General features: G+C 46.5%; 1 protein-coding gene across 7 annotated transcripts in view; it reads left to right on the top strand.

The window, feature by feature from the left end:
• Positions 1 to 23387, top strand: part of pnpla6 (patatin-like phospholipase domain containing 6) — a 145711-nt gene that overhangs the window by 50620 nt on the left and 71704 nt on the right. For all 7 annotated transcript variants that reach the window (XM_043694670.1, XM_043694672.1, XM_043694668.1 and 4 more), the window contains exons 15-17: positions 885 to 998; positions 11330 to 11405; positions 12982 to 13128. In XM_043694670.1, the coding sequence (XP_043550605.1) occupies positions 885 to 998; positions 11330 to 11405; positions 12982 to 13128 (337 nt within the window). The remainder of the gene's footprint in view (positions 1 to 884; positions 999 to 11329; positions 11406 to 12981; positions 13129 to 23387) is intronic.

Here is a 23387-nt window from a genome sequence, read left to right as displayed (position 1 = left end):
AAATCCAGTTTGCTGAGGGGAATGAACCATTAGGTAAAGGTACAGTCCTAGTAGTACACACAGCAGTCAGATGGTTTCTCTGTTCCCTAACAAAGTGGCAGTGTGGACCAGGATTGTCGAAATCTGATTCACTTGTTTAATAATCATTTGCTTCTTAGCACCCCTGGCTGAACAATGAGCAATTGGACTGATTTCTCCTTGAGACCGTGGTCAGTGGCTGACAGAATGTCCTCTGCGTGAGTTTTGATGTCTTCCTCCCATCTGTTCACTTTCTGGCCTGTGTGTGTGTGAGACCAGATCCATGTGAGAACAACAGTCTGAGTAGATTGAGAGCACTTCTAATTCAAGAGATTGCTACCCTATCACAACACTCTGCCCAAATCTCCTGTTCCCACATGGGTTCTGACCAGAAGAGAATTCAGCTGCCTCCTGAATGTAAATTGACTGCAAAACTCTTGTGTTATTAATGAAAGAAACCAGTCTGGATAAGGTCTGAATTTGATGGGCAAATAAAGTGAATGACCAATTAATAAGGGCAAATATCTCATTATTTTTGGCCATCAGGTACAAAAAACATTCATGTTACCTTCACCTGCACTATTGGATGACTGTTCTGAACACCATTTTGGCAGGTCTATTTAGCTTAACTTTAGACAAATCCCTTGTATCTGCGCTGACATAACATTCCTTCCTCAGACTATCTAAATCCCAGTGAAACCATTGGCTTTTATGTCAGGTTCTGAAGTGTGTGATCCATAAGGTAATAAGGCAGTTGTACTGCGACAGGCTGGACGGGTGGATGGTCTGTTCCTTGCCTGTCGTTTTCCATTAATTTGTAACTTGCCTTGAAATGAGCTTTAATTTTATTTTTCTTTCCGTTTCAGGTCGAAGCCCTAACTCACCAGCCCCGAGCCACTACGATGCATGCAGTTCGTGACTCTGAACTGGCCAAGTTACCCGAGGGAACACTGAATAATATCAAGAGAAGGTATCCCCAGGTTGGTTGCCAAGTCCAGGCTGACCTTCTCGGCATGATATGATGCTTCAAAGTATAAAAGTTTTTTGCCTATCTCACTTCCTTCAGGGGACTTCCAAATATTCTCTCATCTCTCCTGTATGTATTGTTATGAAGATGTAGAGGTGTACTGTGCCTTTAAGGAAGTTGAAAAGCTAGCAAAGACTGACAAAGTACAGAGTCCTGAACAAGGTAGTAATGTAACACTTGGTCAAAACAAATAGCAGCAGATGGGTTGCCATGAAACAAAAACAAATTCAAATTTAGTCAATTGGTGTTCAAAGTTTATGAGAAGATTTGTAGCTCGGGTGCTTGTTGCTATGGTTCTGTTCGCCGAGCTGGAAGTTTTTGTTGCAAACGTTTCGTCCCCTGTCTAGGTGACATCCTCAGTGCTAATGAGCCTCCTGTGAAGCGCTTCTGTGGTGTTTCCTCCGGCATTTATAGTGGCCTGTCCCTGCCGCCCAAGCACTGAGGATGTCACCTAGACAGGGGACGAAACGTTTGCAACAAAAACTTCCAGCTTAGTCAATTGGTTTAAGTTATGCTCAAAGATACCAAAATCCAATCAAATCTGAATTTAGTAATATTAAAGCCAGTGAAACAATCTGATGTTTTGGGGTATGAAACCAGACATTTTGAATAGTTAGGGGGAGAACTGCCAAGGACCAACAAGTATAGACTGCTAGCTGAAGTGCTGTCTAAAAGGTACTCGTCTGTAAGAAGTATGCGCAGCAGAACATCAAAACCGACCTAGAGAAAAATCGACAGAGGAATATCTACAAAGGAGAATTAACAAAGCTGACTAGGTTTTGAAATGCGGTTTTTTTTGTGTAAATCTTATCAGACCAATATTATATAGAGTGGGAGGTAAAAGATACATTTTAGAGAAAGGAGTTGTAAATAATTGATGGTTTTAATATTCTCTGTTGGACTTAAAGAATATAATTGTTAATTTTTACTTAAAATAGTGACCTCTGGGATAGTTCTTTGCCTCTCGAATCTTAACAGATTACGGCGTGAGGTGAACATTTTCTGTGTGGCTGGTTTAAATTAGCAGAGGGGTTTACCCATGTTGTAACAGTATAGCTGTTTGAAGTGTTATTTTATTTAAAGTAGGGTGGTAAAATGGTCCAAACGTCAGCCCAGAGGGTGGATTATTTTTGCTTGTTCACGGAACATATGTGTCACTCGCTAGGCCAGTATTAATTGCCCTTCCCTAATTGCCCTCGAGAAGGTGATGGTGATTACTGCAGTCCCACAGTGCTGTTAGAAAGGATGTTCCAGGATTTTGACACAGTGACAGTGAACGAAGAATGCCATATTTCAAGTCAGGGTGGTTGTGTGGTTTGGGGAGAAAGTGATGTTTCCATGTGTCTACTGCCCATTTACTTCTTGATCATTGTAGTTGGGTGTTTGGAATGTGCTGTTGAAGGAACCCAGATGAATTTATTTGGTTGCTCCACCATAAAGGAATTAAATGGGGGCTGATGTTTTGATTTCTGTTCATAAGTGTTTATAGATGCTGCCAGGGTACCTCCTGATGGCAGTGCATACCAATGGATTCTTTGGGTTGTCCTGGTGCTTGTATTTGTTGTTTTGCAGACTGGTGGATCAATTAGAAAAGAGTAAGCTGGATTTTCACTCCACTCAGATAAACCTATTACATGGTTTTTGCTCAGTTTCTGTTTTAACCTAGTTCCTTTTGTAGCTTTAAAGAGTGTGTTGAAAAGTGCAGCACTCTATTTGGGAAATTTATCCCAACCCCAAACAGTGTTTGTTCCAAGTTCCAAGGTTCCATGCGCAGCAATTAGCATCAGAATGCCAATCACAGCATTGACTTCCAGTTCTAGAGGTTCGTGTCATTTGCTGTCCTCGGGGTTTGCACAACCAGTGAGAAAATTAGAGGGAATATCAGTCCCAAGCTCTCAATGCTGGGTCGGAGACTCTCAGAAAGGAGAAACATTTACCAGTCTACTCCATTCTGTTGTTTCTGGAGGTTATTCTTCAATTTGACAGTTGATGGACTCTGTTTTAGAATTATTTCATTTAAGCTTGTATCTTTTTTTCTCTGCATGGGAAGAGAGCGAGAGCGAGAGATGCTTTCTATCTGCAGGCTCTGGATGTTTTTCTCCTCTGCTGCTGCCTTAGCTGTTACAGCATTTTACCACTTTGCATCTCAACCAATCACAGGACTGTTGTAGGCAGTTTTTCCTTGACTCAAAACATCCTTTCTGCCACGTAGTCTCACTCTCCTTACTTCAAAAAGCAATGTTTTTATTCCTCAGCTCAACAAAATGCAATACATGCCTTTACGTTGCACAACTCTCCTGGTATTTCGGTTATAGTAGTCTAACTTCCATGTCAATTGATAATTCCAAAAAACAAAAATATTCATAGAATCCCTACAGTGTGGAAAAAGGCCATTTGGCCCAACAAATCCACACCGACCCTCTGAAGAGTAACCCAGTCAGACGCATTCCCCTACCCAATTACTCTACATTTACCCCTGACTAATGCATCTAACCCATACATTCCTGAACACTCTGGGCAATTTAGCATGGCCAATTCATTTAACCTGCACATCTTTGGATTGTGGGAGGAAATTGGAGCACCTGGAGGAAACCTACACAGACACAGGGAGAAGGTGCAAACTTCTCCTCGCGAGAAGGTGCAAAGTTCTCCTCGCCCGAAGTTGAAATTGAACCCAGGTCCCTGGCGCTGTGAGGCAGTGCTAAGCACTGAGCCACTGTGCCGCCCATATCTGATCCCTTAAAAGGGATGGTGTCAATTTTTGTTCTCTGCATTCCTGAAAGGTGCTTTGATTTTACAGATTGCTTTAAACGACCTGTCTTGCCTATTTGCTCAATCCCACTAGGTTGGTGAACTCAGGATTTGCTGGTGGGGCTGTTGTGCAATGGTATTGCTTTTCAGAGCTCTCAACCTGTTGTTGGTAACAGTCTGTATGTGTGTCTCAAATGCTGGGTCATGGTCATATCCTAGGTCTGCAGTGAGGTGGAGGGGAGCTATGGCTTCTCATTATTTTTCAGGGGCAAAGTCCCATTGGAGAATAAAGTTATTTCCAATTCACCAAGTCCATGGATATTTCCTGGGTATTCTTGGGGAGGACAAACGAGGCAAGGAGCACATGATGAACAGGTAGGACCCCAGGAAACAATGAGGACCAGATGGCTGTTGGTGTGCATGTACGCCAGCCCCATAAGATATCGGTCAGGTGGATAAAGTGGTTCAGAAGGCAGATGGTATTGTCATGAACCGGACTAGATTCCCCCACTGCCCCAGTAAGGAGATGGCCTTGACCCTAACTTTTACACTTACTTAAACACAAAGTGTTCCACATGTGATTTGATTGGTCCACCATTAGGCTTTAATCAAAACTCACTTCATTCTTACAACATGGTTAAAATACAAAAAAACAGAAAAATGGGCATAATTTTAGATTAGATTCCCTAGAGTATGGAAACAGGCCCTTCAGCCCAACAAGTCCACACTGACCCTCCGAAGAGTAACCCACCCAGACCCATTCCCCCACCCTATATTTACCCCTGAATAATGCACGTAACACAATGTAGCATGGCCAATTCACCTGGCCAGCACATCTTTGGACTGCCAGAGGAAACCCACGCAGACACGGGGAGAATGTACAAACTCCACACAGACAGTCGCCTGAAGTGGGAATTGAATCCGGATCCCTCGCACTGAGAGACAGCCGTGTTAACCACTGAGCCACGGTGCCACCCTACTCCATTAACATACCTAACAAGCTAACGTGTTATCTAACCATTGATCAACTGCTCCAATATAGGCAGCATCCCATAAACACAGATTAATAAAAATACAATTGAGTAAAACTGTTGTTATTCTCAGGTGCTCTCTCTCTCCAGTCCAGAAGAAAGAAACAAGCTGCCCTTTTGATTTTTAAGAGGAACCTTCATGTCTAAGACTTCACAGCAGCAGCAGCAGAAAACTCAAGATTTTAGCTCAAGCAGCCAGCAAAAACTTTCTCAACCACTGAAAATAAAACTAAAAGCCTTGCTAGGTCTGTGTGAGCCCTGAGCCTGCCCACTCATGATTTTTTTGTCTCATTTTTCAAAAGAACACACACAAGGGAATTGCCTGTCGAGGAGACATTTCAACTGCACTGTGACAACACTCCACTGCAAGAGCAACAGCACAGAACACCTCTCTGAAAGACACAGTCTTGTCATATTGTCCTTGTCTTTATAAGCTGAAGGGAGGGAGGTTATGCTGGAACTCTATAAAACGTTGTTTAGGTCACAGGTAGAGTATTGTGTGCAATTCTGGAATCCATATCTGGAATTAGGGATGGGTATCTAGAACATTCTGCCTGTGACGGTGGTACAATATTTAAGAAGTATTTAGAGGTGCACTTGCAATACCAAGTCTGAGCCGAGTGAAGGAAACTGGGGTGTGAATCGTTAGGTTGTTGTTGACCAATTTGGATGCGAGGGGTTGAAAGGCCTTTTTCTGTGCTGTATACCTTTATGAATGTTGATCGTGCAGACAGTGAGAAAAATCCAAGATATCTGGCAAGAGTCCCTTGAAGATCTTCCCTGGAGGCTTGGTGTCAGAATCTGTGCTGAAATATCCTGGGATTGGCGTCCAGCATGATCTGAGTTGCGGAAAGGTGAGCAGCTGTCAGAAACTTGGAGCTTCCCTCCCCAGTGGGACTGTTGTCTGTGGTTGGTGTTTATCTGTGCTCTGTTCCAGGAGCGGTGAATTATGTTTCTTATAAGGAAATACTGATGCCTGCTGATCAAACAGTAAGGGACTACGGTTTGTAAATCGTTAATGACTGTCATCCTTGGGGTAGGGAAGAGATAAATAGGATCCCTTTGTGGTTGAGTGCTTCAAAATGACAAACTTATCTCAGCAATAGTTGAGGTGGCACAGTAGTTAGCACTGCTGCCTCACAGCGCCAGAGACCCGGGTTCAATTCCTGCCTCAGACGACTGACTGTGGAGTTTGTACATTCTCCCCGTGTCTGCGTGGGTTTCCTCCGGGTGCTCCGGTTTCCTCCCACAATCCAAAAATGTGCAGGTCAGGTGAATTGGCCGCGCTAAATTGCCCGTAGTATTAGTAGAAGGGGTAAATGTAGGGGAATAGGTCTGGGTGGGTTGCACGTCGGTGTGGACTTGTTGGGCTGAAGGGCCTGTTTCCACACTGTAAGTAATCTAATCTAATAGCTCCATCTCAAAAATATGTGGAATTTCTCTAGGTATTTCAGAGTCTCTGGCATCCACAGTATTTTGTTTTTCGCAACTTCATTTCAAACTCTCCTGTCCCACTTGGGAGTCTATTTATCGCAGACAGGTACACACATCCCATCTGTGAATAAGAAGGCAAATAAAATGTTGCTGTTTGTTGAAAGGTGAAGGGGATATCATTATGTTGTGGTGAGGCCACATCTGGAGTACAGTGTACAGTTTTAATCTTGTTTAAGAAAGGGTGTAAATGTGATAAAAGCAGTTTGGAGAGTATTCATTTAACTGGTTCGTGGCAATGGTGGAGTTTATCTTATGAGGGAATGTTGGACAGGCTGGGCCTGTATCTGTCAAACTTTAGAAGAATGAGAGTGATCTCATTGAAGCATTCAACACCCACAGTGGACTTGGCAAAGTAGATGTCTCCTCTTGTAGGGAGGGATGAGAACAAAGGGACACAGTTTAAAAGGAACGGGTCTCTCATTTAGAGTCTCCAGAGTAATACAGCACAGAAACAGACCCCTCAGACCCACTGATCAATGCTGACCATAATCCCAAACTAAGCTAGTCCCACTAAGTTGGGGGCAAGAATTTTTTCCTGAGGGTCAATAGACAATAGGTGCAGGAGTAGGCCATTCTGCACTTCGAGCCTGCACCACCATTCAATATGATCATGGCTGATCATCCTTAATCAGTATCTTGATCCTGCCTTATCTCCATAACCTTTGATTCCACTACTGAAAATGTGTTGCTGGAAAAGTGCAGCACGTCAGGCAGCATCCAAGGAGCAGGAGAATCAACGTTTCAGGCCTGTCGGAGGGTCAGTGCTGAGGGAGCAGGCACTGTCGGAGGGTCAGTGCTGAGGGAGCAGGCACTGTCGGAGGGTCAGTGCTGAGGGAGCAGGCACTGTCGGAGGGTCAGTGCTGAGGGAGCAGGCACTGTCGGAGGGTCAGTGCTGAGGGAGCAGGCACTGTCGGAGGGTCAGTGCTGAGGGAGCAGGCACTGTCGGAGGGTCAGTGCTGAGGGAGCAGGCACTGTCGGAGGGTCAGTGCTGAGGGAGCAGGCACTGTCGGAGGGTCAGTGCTGAGGGAGCAGGCACTGTCGGAGGGTCAGTGCTGAGGGAGCAGGCACTGTCGGAGGGTCAGTGCTGAGGGAGCAGGCCCTGTCGGAGGGTCAGCGCCGTAGAGATACGGTATATTTGATGTATCTTGAGCGATTCCGGCCACTCGCTGCTGCCTGACAGTGACAGGAGTTAGCTGCTGCTGTCTGATTCCTTCTGGACCTGGGAACACTCACACCCCACTGTCTGATCTCCCCCCTGGCATCCCCTGACCTGCCTTGACAATGACCCGATCACACGCCCTGCCAGCACGCGGGTACCCACCCTGATGTAGAAATCGCCGTTCTCATGCCCCGCTTTGATGCGGAAAGTGTTGTAGGCCCCGGGGTAGATGCTGGTGGCCTGGATTTGGAAGATATCCGAGGGCACGCTCCTCTCTGATGTAATACTCATGTAGCGGTAAACAATTGATGTGGGCTTGTCCTGGCATCCTGAACGGGCAGAGTGGCACACACAGCGGCTGTGGGGACAACGAGAGAGCAAAGCGTCCTGTTCAGTGTGGCGTCGCACCGGGGGGGGAGCCTGTCTTTGCTGACACACATGGCGCTCAGTACGTCCTTGGGTTTGGGTGTGTCAGATGCCACTCTCGCGTTTACTCCAGGGGGAGTTGGCAGGAGCGAGGGCAAATATAATCGGGGTGGCACTCAGCTGTCTCCAACCTGGTGTCCAAACGTCCGTGGAGAGTCAGGGGCCTACCAAGTGAGGAGGTGGAGGGAGCTGTGTGGAGGACAGACTGACTGTGAAAAGATGGGAGACAGGTAACAACAGGGTGGGGTGGGCTCAGTGTGCAATGATTCACTCTCATAAAGAACACAGAGAGAGAGAGTTCAAAGTGCAAACATTCACATCCCTAAGTGTGCCCACAAGGATGACCTCTGGTGAGAATGTAGGTCCAGCAAACCCGTCCTTATCTGGGCTTCCTTGGGAATGTGCCCTGCGTTTCCTGCCCATCCCTATTTGCCCCTGGAGAGGGTGGTGGTGAGCTGCCTCCCATAAGGGGCAGGGACCCCCACACGGTTCCCCTTAGGGAGGGAATCCCAGAATTCTGACCCAGCCGCACTGAAGGAACACCCGACATATTTCCCAAGTCGGGATGGGGAGTGGGGAACTTGCAGGGGGTGGTGTTCCCCTGTACCTGCTGCCCCTTGTCCTTCTGGATGGAAGTGTGAGTCAGGAGGGGAGTTACTCGCTGCAGGATTCCCAGCCTCTGAGCTGCTCTTGGAGCCGCTGTGGTGAGTCCAGATGAGATTCCGGTCAACGGTAACCCCCAGGGTGTTGATAGTGGGGGGGATGCAGTGACGGTAACGCCGTTGAATGTCAAGGGGCCAGGGGGTTGATCGTCTCTGATCGGTGATGGTCATTCGTGTGGCGTGACTGTCACTTGTCACTTGTCAGCCCAAGCCTGGGTTTTGCCCAGATCTTGTTGCATTTGAACACGGGCTGTTTCAGTATCTGAGGAGTCGGGAATGGGGAGGAACTCCGTGAGACCATCGGCAAACATCCCCCACCTCTGACCTGATGGTGGAGGGGAAGGCTGTTGATGGAGCAGCCTGGAGGTGGTTGGGCCAAGGACTTGGGCACTGGAAGGGTCGGTGGGGATTCAGTGGGGGTCTCCAGCTGGAATACCGTGCGGAGCCCAGATCTCAGGGAAGACACACTCAGAGCGGAGGTGATACCCTGACGGTTCACTCAGTCAGTCCCAAGGGACTGTATGAATTGGGGGGGGGGGGGGGGGTCAATATTCTCTTTTGGGGGTGGGGAGGGGAGGCTTGAGGAGAGTGGGAGTCGACTGTGTTAAAACCTACAACGGGAGCTGCCCAGACAGTGATAACAGGGCGGCTCTGGGTCACCCTCGGGTGGCTGCTCACGGGATCTTGCCATGCACAAGATGGCGCGCCCCTCTCCCAACGTTGAGCACACCCCTCGTCAGCCGCAAGCCCAGGCGCTACACAAAGGCGCAACCTTCTCGTTTGGTTCGGACTTTGTCCGCTCCCCCTTCACGTCCTGAGGAGGTGGGTGGGTGGGGGGGTGATGGTGGGAGAGGGAGAGAGACACTCTCTGGTCAGATTTTCAAACTCTCTCCGCTCAGCAGGCACCCCTGCCGTTCCTGGCTCAGGGGGAGGAGGCAGGGTGGTGGCCGTTGGGACGATGCCGGGCGCTACACCAACGCACGTTGTTACTCACTTGTCCGTCACCTGCACGTACGGCTCCTGGCACTGATTCTTCGGCACACAGCGGAAGCCACCGTAGACGTTGGTGCACATCTGCTCCTCACTGCAGCCGTGCTGACCGGTCTCACACTCATTCACATCTGCACCGGCCGAAACACACACAGGCGGGATCGCGTTAGTAACACCGTCAGAGCAGCAGCCAGCAACAAACCGGGACAGAGGGCACCCCCACCCACCCCACACATCGAACACCACACTCTCCCTGTCCCTGGGAGTGTTTCAGGGGGGACAGTGTAGAGGGAGCTTTACCCTGTATCTAACACCACACTCTCCCTGTCCCTGGGAGGGTTTCAGGGGGGACAGTGTAGAGGGAGCTTTACCCTGTATCTAACACCACACTCTCCCTGTCCCTGGGAGGGTTTCAGGGGGGACAGTGTAGAGGGAGCTTTACCCTGTATCTAACACCACACTCTCCCTGTCCCTGGGAGGGTTTCAGGGGGGACAGTGTAGAGGGAGCTTTACCCTGTATCTAACACCACACTCTCCCTGTCCCTGGGAGGGTTTCAGGGGGGACAGTGTAGAGGGAGCTTTACCCTGTATCTAACACCACACTCTCCCTGTCCCTGGGAGGGTTTCAGGGGGGACAGTGTAGAGGGAGCTTTACCCTGTATCTAACACCACACTCTCCCTGTCCCTGGGAGGGTTTCAGGGGGGACAGTGTAGAGGGAGCTTTACCCTGTATCTAACACCACACTCTCCCTGTCCCTGGGAGGGTTTCAGGGGGGACAGTGTAGAGGGAGCTTTACCCTGTATCTAACACCACACTCTCCCTGTCCCTGGGAGGGTTTCAGGGGGGACAGTGTAGAGGGAGCTTTACCCTGTATCTAACACCACACTCTCCCTGTCCCTGGGAGGGTTTCAGGGGGGACAGTGTAGAGGGAGCTTTACCCTGTATCTAACACCACACTCTCCCTGTCCCTGGGAGGGTTTCAGGGGGGACAGTGTAGAGGGAGCTTTACCCTGTATCTAACACCACACTCTCCCTGTCCCCTTTTTGAGTTTTCTGCTTCATTGATACCGTTGTCTTTCTTGACTTCCCTTGTTCTAACTTTCCCTTCAATTTTCTTCTTAAACTTCCAGTTTGTCCCCTCCCCCCCCGCTATTTAGTTTAAACGTAGCTGTGTTGCAGTAGCAAACCTGCCTGCCAGAATGCTGGTCCCCAACCTATTAAGGTGCAAACCGTCTCTTTTGTATAATTTATGTTTACCACAAAACATACCCCAGTGATCCAAGAATTTAAATCCTTGCTTCCTGCACCAGTTCCAAAGCCACACGTCCAAGTCCATTATCTCCCTGTTTCTGGCCTCACCAGCACAAGGAACTGGAAGCAAACCGGAGATAACCACCCTGGACGTCCTGCTTTTCAGCCTTCTTCTGTGTTCTCCGAAGTCCCGCTGTAGTATGTTCCTCCTCTTCTTCCCAACATCATTTGTGCCAAAATGTACCACCAGCTCTGGTCATGAGTCTTTGAAAGGTTCCTTCCCAGGGAGCAATGGAACAGGTTCATTGAATAATTTTAAAGGTAATGTAGGTAGATTTTAGAGTAACAAGGCAGTCAGTGATTTTCAGGAGTAGATGGGAAGAGAGATTTAAGATTACTATCAGATCAGTCACAGTCTGATGAAATGGTGGATCAGGTTCAGTAGCCTGCCAAGTGATTTGCTTATGTTTTGATGGTAATTCTTTTTAATAACTTTGTCAAATTGTTTATGTATTGTAGGTAGTCACTCGGTTGATTCATCTACTGGGTCAGAAGATCTTGGGTAACCTGCAGCAGGTGCATGGGACATTTCCAGGTAGGGCACCTAGCCATGGGATTCTGAAATAAATCCAACTTCAGTTGCTCATATTCTTCTCCCATCTCAGCAGCTGTCTTGAAAAGAACAGGTGCAGTATGCCTGTCTGATCCCTAGAGAGAGCCAGCAAGTATAACTGACATGAAACATCTGTCTGTCCAGGGCAGTGAGCGGTGCTTCAGCTTCTGTGCTGTGGTATTTGTTACCTTCAGCTGCTCAGTCTATCTGCTCATAAACATTGAATGTGCAATGTTCTGCCAACCATGGCAGTTCAGACAAAATGTAGCAGGTAATTGAGACATTTTTATACAGTTATACCGAGGGAGTCTTGAATAATAATGTCTTCTGTGTGAAATAGAGGTGGGCCTCTGGTAAATCCATCTGTAGGTGTAGTAATGCTCTTACACCCTGTGGCCTGTACCACCTGGAATGATAGTAAATCCTTACGGTTAGCTAATACATCGGAATACCCACCATCTGTAAATTCCCATCCGTGTCACACATCCTACTGACTTGGTACTACACCACCATTCCTTCATTGTCAATGAGTTTAAACCCTGGAACTCCTTCCTGAATAGCACTGTGGGTGTCCCTACACTACAGGTACTGAGCAGTTTCTCTCGATTGTTCATGAGTGTGAATGTTGCTGGTTAGGTCAGCATACTGCCCTTTGCTAATTGCCTAAAACTTCAGAAAGGCAGCTGGCTGTCAGTCTGTTGAGGGTAGCTAGGGATAGGCAATAAATGCTGGCCATACCAGTGACACCCCACCCCGCCAGATCCCATGAGAGAATCTCTGTTCCGACTGGGGACAGCTCAGCAGGCAGATGATCAGATGTCCCCTCAGCTCCACTGTTAGGTTTTGCAGTCTTAAACCTGCAGATTACCTTAAGCATAGCATTTCCTGAACAAGGAGCAGTTTTAGCGCAGTTCTTCCACAAGCCGATAAATGCAGGTACAGAAATAAGCCATTTAGACCATCTAATCCACTCTGCTACTCAATGAGCTCAAGCTGATCTAACAATCCTCAACTTCACTTTCCTGCCTTATTCACTTGATTCCATTTCTGATTAAAAATCAATCTCAGCCTTGAGTAAATCTGTACTTAAAGAAGCAGCCTCAATAGCCCTGTATGTAAATTATCCGCAGATTCACTGCTCTGAGAGAATAAATTCTTCCTCCTCATGTCTGTCTTAAGTGGGTGACCCCTTATTCTGAGATTATAGCCTTTATCCTTTTTAGAATAGGGCTATCAACACTTACCACTGACTCTTATTTCAGAATAAGACCAAAGTTCTCAGATCAAAATTTCTCTGAGCTTACTAACCAACACAACATAGGTGTGGAATTGTAACTTGAAGAAATTTCAGGAATTGAGAGTGGAATAAGATCTTGTTTCTGTTGTAAAGAGTTGACAATCAGAATGGGCGTTGCTCGATGTCTAGCTGGATAAGATGCTATCACAACACATCTTGCCTGCAAAATCGAGATCCCTCCCCCATTTTTGTTCTATTTTGTACAGACAAATCTTAGAAGTAACTTATTGAGCTCATTTTTGTGTATCTCGATTCTTCCAGGCTCTGGTATCGGACTGTCAACAGCTAGCAGTGCCGATGTAACAAACCCAACCAGTAACCTGTCCACTGTGGCTGTGCTTCCTGTCTGTGACGATGTACCAATTGCTGCCTTCACCATGGAGCTGACTCATGCACTTAATGCTATTGGTTAGTGAGAGATTTGTATGGCACAATTTACCTGGTCTCTCTGACCTTGAGCTGTAAAAGCTTCAGGTTTAATCTGAGCATTGACCTCTGAAACTCATGTTGCTGCAAGAATCTTTGGGAAATGCTCAGAGCTCATGTTTAGATTTAACAATGGTTTCACTGAATCCCATCCAGTTTTCCATATCAGAAACTTGGGAAGGAGTAACTTTGGGGCAACAAGCTGATCATTCTGTGGGAATAAAGGGCTTTCATTCTCTTGACATTCAGTTGCACTCTTCTATGAAGATGAGATTGTAGGCTGGAGGGAGTTACCAAGGAACTCTGCCTCAGCAGTTAAGGAAGCAATCGGGCACCATGTGCTTGGGAGCTGGTACATGTGAGTTAGGAACAGGCCATTCGCCCCTTGAGCCTGCTGTGCCATTTAGTGGCAGATCTGACCACTCCACAGTCCCGCATACCCCCCGCCAACCTCTGACCCTTTGCTTATCACAAAACGCTCCATGACTGCCTTCAAAAAAATTCAAAAGATCTGCTTCTACCATCTTTTCAGGACTAGAGTTCTGAGAGAAAATCTTTCTCTTCACCTGTAGGCGACCCCTAATTTGACGAGGAGAAAGTGAGGACTGCAGATGCTGGAGGTCAGAGTCGAGAGTGTCGTGCTGGAAAAGCACAGCTTCCGAGGAGCAGGAGAATCGATGTTTCGGGCATGAGCCCGAGTTCCTGATGAAGGGCTATGCCCGAAACATCGATTCTCCTGCTCCTCGGATGCTGCCTGACCTGCTGTGCTTTTCCAGCACCACTCTCTCAACCCCAAATTTGAAATTTGCTCACAAAAGGAAACATCCATTCCACATGCACCCAGTCAACAACACTCAGATTCTGCAACATTAAGATCTTTTAAACATTTGAATTAATTCAACTCTTGCTCTTACTCTCCAAAACTGCTCTTCTAAACTCCTGTGGATACTAGTCTAATCTGTCTACCCCTTCCTCAAAAAATAACTCACCCATTCTAGGTATTAATCTGGTAAACCTTCTCTGAACTGCTTCAGTACTTCAATTCCATATAACCTCCCACTTTTGGATTCCATCCCCTTGTAATGCATGATAATATTCTATTAGCTTTCTTAATTACTTGTGAACATTTTGCAATTGATGTGCAGGGACACTCCGATCCCTGTGCAATCTCTCACCATTTGGGGAATGTGTTTCTTTTTCATTCTTCCTACCAAAATAGACAATTTCAGATTTTCCAATATTATACTCTAATTTCCCAGATGTTTGCCCACTCACTAATCTTATCTTTATAATCATTCATATTATCTGTATACCTGTATACTCACTGATCTTACCTGAAGCTTCCTTATGTGATCTTCACAACTTATTTTCTTCTCTACTTTTGTGTCATCAGCCATGCCTTTCATATTCATTTATATGAACATAAAACAAAAAGCTTTACAGCACAGTGCAGGCCCTGTGCTGTTCCACCAACCCGTGGAACCAATCTGAAGCCCTTCAACCCCACACAATTGCATTTTAGTCCATATGCTTATCCAATGACCATTTAAATGCCCTTAAAGTTGGTGAGTCTACTACTGTTGCAGGCAGTGTGTTCCATGCCCCTCCTGCTCTGAGTAAAGGAACTACCTTTGGCATCTGTCCTAAATCTGTTACCCCTCAATTTAAAGCTATGACCCAACACCATCTGAAGAAAACGTCTCTCACTGTCCACCCTATCGAACCCTCTGTTTTTCTTATATGTCTCAGTTAAGTCACCTCTCAACTTTCTTCTCTCCAACGAAAACAGTCTCAAGTCCCTCAGCCTTTCCTTGTAAGACCTTCCCTCCAAACCAGGCAACATCCTAGTAAATCTCCTCTGAACCCTTTCCAAAGCTTCACATCCGATAATGCGGTGATCAGAACTGGAAGCCATACTCCTAAGTGCAGCTGCACCAGAGTTTTGTACAGCTGCAGCATGATCTCATAGTTCTGAAATTCAATCCCTCTACTAATAAAAGCTAACACACCATATGCCTTCTTAACAGCCCTACCAACCTGGGTGGCAACTTTCAGGGACCTGTGTACATGGATGCTCATCTACACTGCCAAGAATCTGCATTTTTGTTGCTTCCAAAGTGAATCAACTTACACCTTTCCACATTAAACTCCATTTGCCACCTCTCAGCCCAGCTCTGCAGCTTATCTATGTCTCTCTGTAACCTACAACATCCTTCTGCACTATCCACAACACCACCAACCTTAGTGTCATCTGCAAATTTACTCACCCACTCCTTCTACGCCCTCATCCAGGTCGCTTATAAAAATGGCAAACAACAGTGGATCCAAAACAGATCCTTGAGGTACACCATTACTAACTGAACTCAAGGATGAACATTTCCCATCAACCACCACCCTCTGTCTTCTTTCAGCCAGCCAATTTCTGATCCAAACCGCCAAATCACCCTCAATCCCCAACTCCGTATTTTGTGCAATAGCCTACCGTGGGGAACCTTATCAAACACCTTACTGAAATTCATATACACCACATCAACCGCTTTACTTTAATCCACCTGTTTGGTCAAAGAATTCAATAAGGTTTGTGAGGCACGGCCTATCCTTAACAAAACCGTGTTGACTTTCTCTAATCAACTTATTCCTCTCTAGATGATTAAAAATCCTATCTCTCATAACTTTTTCCAACAGCTTACCCACAACTAATGGAAGGCTCACTGGTCTATAATTACCAGGGTTGTCTCTACTCCCCTTCTTGAGCAAGTGGAAAACATTTGCTATCCTCTAGTCTTCTGGCATTATTCCTGTCGACAATGACAACATAAAGATCAAGGCTCTGCAATCTCCCCCCTGTTTTCCCAAAGAATCCTGGGATAAATCCCATCCGGCCCAGGGGACTTATCTATTTTCACATTTTCCAGAATTGCTAACACCTCCTCCTTGTGAACCTCAATCCCGTTTAGTCTAGTCGCCTGTATCTCAGTATTCTCCTCGACCACATTGTCTTTTTGCAGTGTGAATACTGATGTAAAATATTCATTTAGCACTTCCCCTATCTCCTCGGACTCCATGCACAACTTTTCACTACAATCCTTGACTGGCCCTAAACTTACTCTCATCGTTCTTTCATTCCTGATATACCTATTGAAAGCTGTAGGATTTTCCTTGATCTATCTGCCAACGACATCTCATGTCCCCTCCTGGCTCTTCTTAGCTCTCTCGTTAGCTCTTTCCTGGCTAACTTGTAACTCTCATGCCCCCTAACTGAGCCAACGCAGCCACCTTCTTCCTCTTGACGAGATTCAACTTCCTTAGTAAACCATGGCTCCCTCACTCGACAACTTCCTCCCTGCCTGACTGGTACATACTTATCAAGGACCTGCAGTAGCTGTTCCTTGAATAAGCTCTACATTTCAATTGTGCCCATCCCCTGCAGTTTCCTTCCCCATCCAATGCGTCCTAAATCTTGCTTAATCACATCATAATTGTCTTACCCCCAGCTATAACTGTTGCCCTGCAGTACATACTGCCTTTTCCATCACTAAATATAACCAAATTGTGGTCACTATCACCAAAGTGCTCAGCTACCTCCAAATCTAACATCTGGCTGGGTTCATCACCCAGTACCAAATGCAATGTGGCCTCGCCCTTTGTTGGCCTGTCTATGTACTGTGTCAGGGAACCCTCCTGCACACATTGTACAAAAACTGACCGATCTAAAGTACTTAACTATAGTATTTCCAGTCAATTTTTGGAAAGTGAAAGTCCCCCATAACAACTACCCTGTTACTCTCACTCCTATCCAGAATCATCTTTACTATCCTTTCCTCTACATCTCTGGAACTGTTAGGAGACCTATAGCAAACTCCCAACCTCTCCTCTCCTGTTTCTAACCTCCCCTTACTCCCTCAGTAGACGAATCCTGAAACGTCCTTTCTGCAACCGTATTACTGTCCTAAATTAACAATGCGTCCCCCCCACCCCTCAACCTTTTACCATCTTTTCTGTTCTTACTAAAACATCTAAATCCCGGAACCTGCAACAACCATTTCTGTCCCTGCTCTAGCCATGTCTCTGAAATAGCCACAACATTAAAGTCCCGGGTACCAACCCATGCTGCAAGTTCGCCCACCTTATTCGGATGTGCCTGGCATTGAAGTAGACACACTTCAAACCAACATCTTGCTTGCAGGTCCCCTCATGCGACCTTGAAACCTTAATTTGGACCTCACCACTCTCAACCTCCTGTATATTCGAAGTACAATTTGGGTTCCAATCCTCCTGTGTTCGTTTAAACCCCCCGGAGAATGTAAGCAAATTCCGCCCCTGCCCCCGGGATATTGGTACTCCTCTGGTTTAGGTGAAGACCATCCTGTTTGTAGAGGTCCCACCTTCCCCACAAAGAGCCCCAATTATCCAGGAATCCAAAACACTCCCTCCTGCACCATCCTTGTCGTCACATTTTCGTCCTCTCGCTCCCTGTTCCTCGCCCCGCTAGCATGTGGTACTGGCAACAAACCAGAGATAACAACTCTGTTCGTCCTAGCTCTAAGCTTCCACCCTAGCTCCCTGAATTTCTCCCTTAAATCCCCATCTCTCTTCCTACCCATGTTGTTGGTAACTATGTGAACCATGACGTGGGGCTGCTCCCCCTCACCCTCAAGGATCTCGAAAACAAGATCAGAGACATCGCGAATCCTGACACCTTAGAGGCAACATACCAACTGTGAGTCTCTCTCGTTCCCACAGAAACTCCTATCTGTCCCCTTAACTATGGAGTCTTCAATGACTAATGCTCTGCCCTCTTCCCCCTTCCCTTATGAGCAACATCGACAGACCTGTGCCCCATTGCTTACCCCTGATAAGTAGTCCCCCAACAGTATCCAAAATGGTATACTTGTTGTTGAGGGGAATGGCCACAGGGGATTCCTGCACTGCCTGCCGGTTCCCTTTCCGTCCCCTGACTGTAACCCATTTGCCTTTGTCTTATACCTGAGGTATAACTACCTCCCTGTAACTCCTCTCAATCACCCCTTCGCCTCCTGAATGATCCGAAGTTCATCCAGCTCCAGCTTCAGTTCCAGTTCCCTAATGCTGGAGTTGGGTGCACTTCCTGCAGATGCAGTCAGCAGGGACACACATGGTGACCTTTACCTCCCACATTCTGTAGGAGGAACACTCAACTGCCCTCACCTCCATTCCCACTATTCTGAATTCCCAATGAGACTACTGAAAACTGAAAAAAAAGGACAAGTCTACTTACCAAGTTATTGCACAGAGTCTTTTATTTTGGTTTGAGGTGGGAGATACTACCCGAGTGGTGTCTTGGGTAAAGCAACCACCCAGCAATCCCATGTCAGCTCCTGCTCAGCGGCGCTCCACCTGTACAGGAGGTAAGATTATATATTTACTTTCCTGTCGGGCCTCTGGTCCTCGCTGTCACTCCTCCCACTTCAACTGCCGCCGAGAAAATGAAGATTGTAAAACGTTGATTCCCTGTGGAATACTGATGATTACATCTTGCCAACCAGAAAATAACCCAGGGATATCTACTGTGTCCTGTTAACCAGTCAATCTTCTACATATAACAATGTGCTACCTACTACACCAGGGGCTTTTACTTTCTCAATCATCTTTGTGGCACTTTAACAACTGGCTTCTGAAAATCTAAGTGTGATATGCCCACTCATTCCCCTTTATCCAACACATGGAACATTCCTCAAAGAACTTTATTAGATTATTTAAATGTGGTTTCCCTCTCACAAAATCATATTGATTCTTCCTTAATTAACCTGAGCATAATTAAGTGCCCAGCTCTAAGTTAGTCATAGAGATGTACAGCATGGAAACAGACCCTTCAGTCCAACTCGTCCATGCCGACCAGATATCCCAACCCAATCTAGTCCCACCTGCCAGCACCCGGCCCATATCCCTCCAAACCCTTCCTATTCATATACCCATCCCAATGTTGCAATTGTACCAGTCTCCACCACATCCTCTGGCACTCATTCCATACACGTACCACCCTCTGTGTGAAAATGTTGCCCCTTAGGTCTCTTTTATATCTTTCCCCTCTTCTAGTATCTTTGATATGACAGATATTGAGCTGACTGGAGTTGAAAACAGAAAGTGCTGGAGGAACTCAGCAGGTCTGATAAGAGAGAAATCAAGTTCACATGTTGATTGCAGTACGACTCCTTTTTAGAAGCTAATTGGTCTATACTATGGGCCTTTCTGTCCCCATCCCTTTCTTAATGCACAACTTAACTATTCCAAATTAATAGAACCCGCCCTGATTTTCTTTTTTGGGAATCAAATTAATGCATCAACTCTTTCAATAGCCACATTTTTAAGAGGCTTTGGTAAATCCATCAGGACCTGGGGACTGTAGCTCTGAAAATTTACTCTGTACCAGTTCTCTGATAGTTGTAATTTTCTTCAGTTCCTCCCTCTTTCCACTTCTTCATGTACAACTATTTCTACATTATAGCTTGTGTCCTCTAGAGTCAAGAGTGTGGTGCTGGAAAAGCACAGCGGGTCAGGCAACATCCAAGGAGCAGGAGAATCGACGTTTCAGGCAAAAGTCCTTCATCAAGGCCTGATAAAGGTCTTTTGCCTGAAATGTTGATTCACCTGCTCCTCGGATGTGCCGGACCTGCTGTGCTTTTCCAGCGCCACACTCTCGGCTCTAATCTCCAGCATCTGCGGTCCTCGCTTTCCTGTGGAGTGAAGGCTGGTCCACCATACCAGTTCAGATCACCTTTCACTTCTTCATTTTCCATGGTTAATTCCCCAACTTGCTTTCCATAGGACTGACACTCACTGTATTAAGTCTTATTTAAATATCTGTCAAAGGTCTTCCTACTTGTTACCTTTTGAGTTACTTTTATCCCAGTGTAATTTTTCCCTTCATTTTAAGCAAGCTTTGATGTTTTTAGATTCTGTCCAATATTCTGTTAGGTGCAGTACAGTGGCTCAGTGGTTAGCACTGCTGCCTCACAGCGCCAGGGACCCAGGTTCAATTTCAGCCTTGGGCGACTGTCTTTGTGGAGTTTTTCCTGTGTCTGCGTGGGTTTCCACTGGGTGCTCTGGTTTCATCCCACAATCCAAAGATGTATAGATTAGGTGAATTGGCCATGCTAAATTGCCCAAAGTGTTCAGGGATGTGTAGGTTAGGTGCATTAGTCAGGGTGTCCACCATACCAGTTCAGATCACCTTTCACTTCTTCATTTTCCATGGTTAATTCCCCAACTTGCTTTCCATAGGACTGACACTCACTGTATTAAGTCTTATTTAAATATCTGTCAAAGGTCTTCCTACTTGTTACCTTTTGAGTTACTTTTATCCCAGTGTAATTTTTCCCTTCATTTTAAGCAAGCTTTGATGTTTTTAGATTCTGTCCAATATTCTGTTGGTGCAGTACAGTGGCTCAGTGGTTAGCACTGCTGCCTCACAGCGCCAGGGACCCAGGTTCAATTTCAGCCTTGGGCGACTGTCTGTGTGGAGTTTTTCCTGTGTCTGCGTGGGTTTCCACTGGGTGCTCTGGTTTCATCCCACAATCCAAAGATGTATAGGTTTGGTGAATTGGCCATGCTAAATTGCCCAAAGTGTTCAGGGATGTGTAGGTTAGGTGCATTAGTCAGGGTAAATGTAAAGTAATAGGGTGGCAGAGTGGGTCCGGGTGGGATACTCTTTGGAGGGTCAGTGTGGACTTATTGGGCCGAATTGCTTGTTTCCATACAGAAGGGATTCTATGATTATTTCAATCTCCAGACTAGTTGCCTTTCTGCGCCCGATTATATGTTTTTACTGACATTTGACACTACTCTTCAACTTTATCCATGAACTGCAGATGTTCCCTGAAATCTGGTATACCATCACCAAATCACTCTTTATTTACACGTGCAGGGTACATGACACTGACCCAGCTAGCTCAGAGCTGGTTCCTACAGGGAACAGAACACTGCTGTTTATATCTGTCAGCCAGCACTCCTTGGTAGAGCTGGTTAACAACCCTAATCAGGAAAATCATATTCTCAGGTCTACCTGTTGACCTTGTTCCTTCCCATCTAAGTCCCCGGATGTAGGCCTGTTCTTTTTCCTGTCACTTCACATGGGGTGTTTCCACACCGGGTCTGGATCCTCCGACTCTGCCTCGGATAGCAGTGGCATGTACTACACCGTAGCCCACCCCTTGTGCCCAGAGCAACTTGGAAGAAATTCATCATCTTCAGGCAATAACAGCGTCAAGACTGCGTCTCCTGACATGTCCATCTTGCCCGCAGAGGTTTCTTCAGGCGCTTGGCAGAGGGGGAGAACTTGTGGGTTCTGACAGCCTTCCAGATATTCTGAGGGGCTGGGTATTCTGTTTTACTGCAGTGCCCTAGGTTGCAGCTTTCATGTGGTACACATGCTTGTTCAGAACCACCTCTCCTACCCAAACTTTGAACATCACAGGACCTGACTTTGCAGCGACTATGTCTCTTACCCATCCAGACCCTTGGTGTGGGCATCCACAATGACTAAGGAGATTGAGCCCATTAAAGATTGTGTTGCCATAGTCTTACCAGACCATAGGGGCTGCTCTCTCATTAGAGAGAGAAGTGACTGGTAATGATTTAACCTGAGGGCCACCAGACCTCAGGCGAGGGAAGAGGTTGAGAAGGAGAGTCCTTCATGGGAACTTCAAACTGGTGATGGGGATTGAACCCACACTTTTGGCATCACACTACTCTGCAAACCAACCTTCCAGCCAACCTCCGCCCCCCTCCCCTCCAGAAAAGAACCTGCATAGTCGACACGTAACTGAGTCCTGGGTTATTCCAACCATTCCCATAAATGTGGAGGAGCCGCTGGTGGTAACTTTTGTTTTTGTTGGCAGTCTGGGCGCTGTCCAACCAATGCGGCTCTGTCTGGTCACCAGACATAACTTCTTACCGGCACCTTCATTTTGGAAACCTCTGGGATGACCTTGATGGAGCTCAGCCAGTATCTGGCAGCAACCTTTGCTCAGGACAATCACTGTTGCTTCCCATAATCATAGGCCATTCTTGACAGTGATCTGGTCTCTCCAGGTCCAAAACGGTTGTAGCGGCCCTTTGGTTTCTCCCATCACCTGTTTCAGTTTGCCAGGACTGGATCATTTTGCATCCATTAGAACAACAAAGAGAAGTACTACACAGCAACAGGCCCTTTGGCCCTCCAAGCTTGTGCCAGTCGTCATGCCCTAAATAAACTAAAAACCTTCTGCCCTTATTCGGTCAGTATCCGTCTTCTCCCTCCTTATTCATATAACCATCAAGATGCTTCTTAAATGTCACCAACGGGCCTGCTTCCACCATCTCTTCTGACAGATCCTTCTGATCCTTCAAATCTTCCACATCCTTCTGGTAGTTTGGTGAAGTTGATTTGCAGATATTTTGTCCCCTGTCTCGGTGACATCTTCAGTGCTTCGGGGCGTCCTGTGAAGCACTGCTGTACTGTCTCGTTTGGAACTTATTTGGTTCCATTTTTGCTGCTTCCAGCAACCGGAACCAAATAAATTCCAGAAGAGACAGTATAGCACAGGAGGTTCCAAAGCACTGAAGATGTCACCTAAACAGGGGACAAAAAGTCTGCAAATCCACTTCCCAGCTCAGTGGACATACCCACAACCATAGCAACCAGCACCCGAGCTGCAAATTGTTACATAAACCTTGTAGCCCATGCTCTGGGTGATAAAGGCAAGCATGCCATATGCCGCCTTAATCACTTTGGCCACCTACGTTGCTGCTTTAAGGGAACTATGGGGACCTGTATGCTCAGATCTGTCTGTATGTTAATGTCCTGATGGGTTATGCCATTTACAGTATAGTTCATACCTAGATTTGATCCTCCAAAATGCTTCATTTTGCATTTGTCTGGATTAAACTCCACCTGCCATATCTGTGCCCAAGTCGCTAATCTATCTATGTCCTGTTTTATCTTTTCACCATTGTCGGCACTATAAGCAACTCCACCAATCTTTGTGTCATCTGCAAACTTACTAATCAGACCACCCACATTTTCCTTCAGATCATTTATATTTACTACAAACAACAGAAGACCTGAGACTGATCCCTGTGGATCACCATTAGTTACCGTCTCCAGTCTGAAAAACACCCTTCATTGCTACCCTCTGCCTTCTGTGGCCAAGCCAGTTTTGTATCCATCTAGCCAGCCTACACCGAATCCACGTGATTTTAGTTTTTCTACCAATCTGCCATGT

This window comes from Chiloscyllium plagiosum, chromosome 8, assembly GCF_004010195.1.
Source record: "Chiloscyllium plagiosum isolate BGI_BamShark_2017 chromosome 8, ASM401019v2, whole genome shotgun sequence".
In the NCBI taxonomy this organism is placed as follows: Eukaryota; Metazoa; Chordata; class Chondrichthyes; order Orectolobiformes; family Hemiscylliidae; genus Chiloscyllium; species Chiloscyllium plagiosum.
This window is presented reverse-complemented; position numbering and strand designations above follow the sequence as displayed.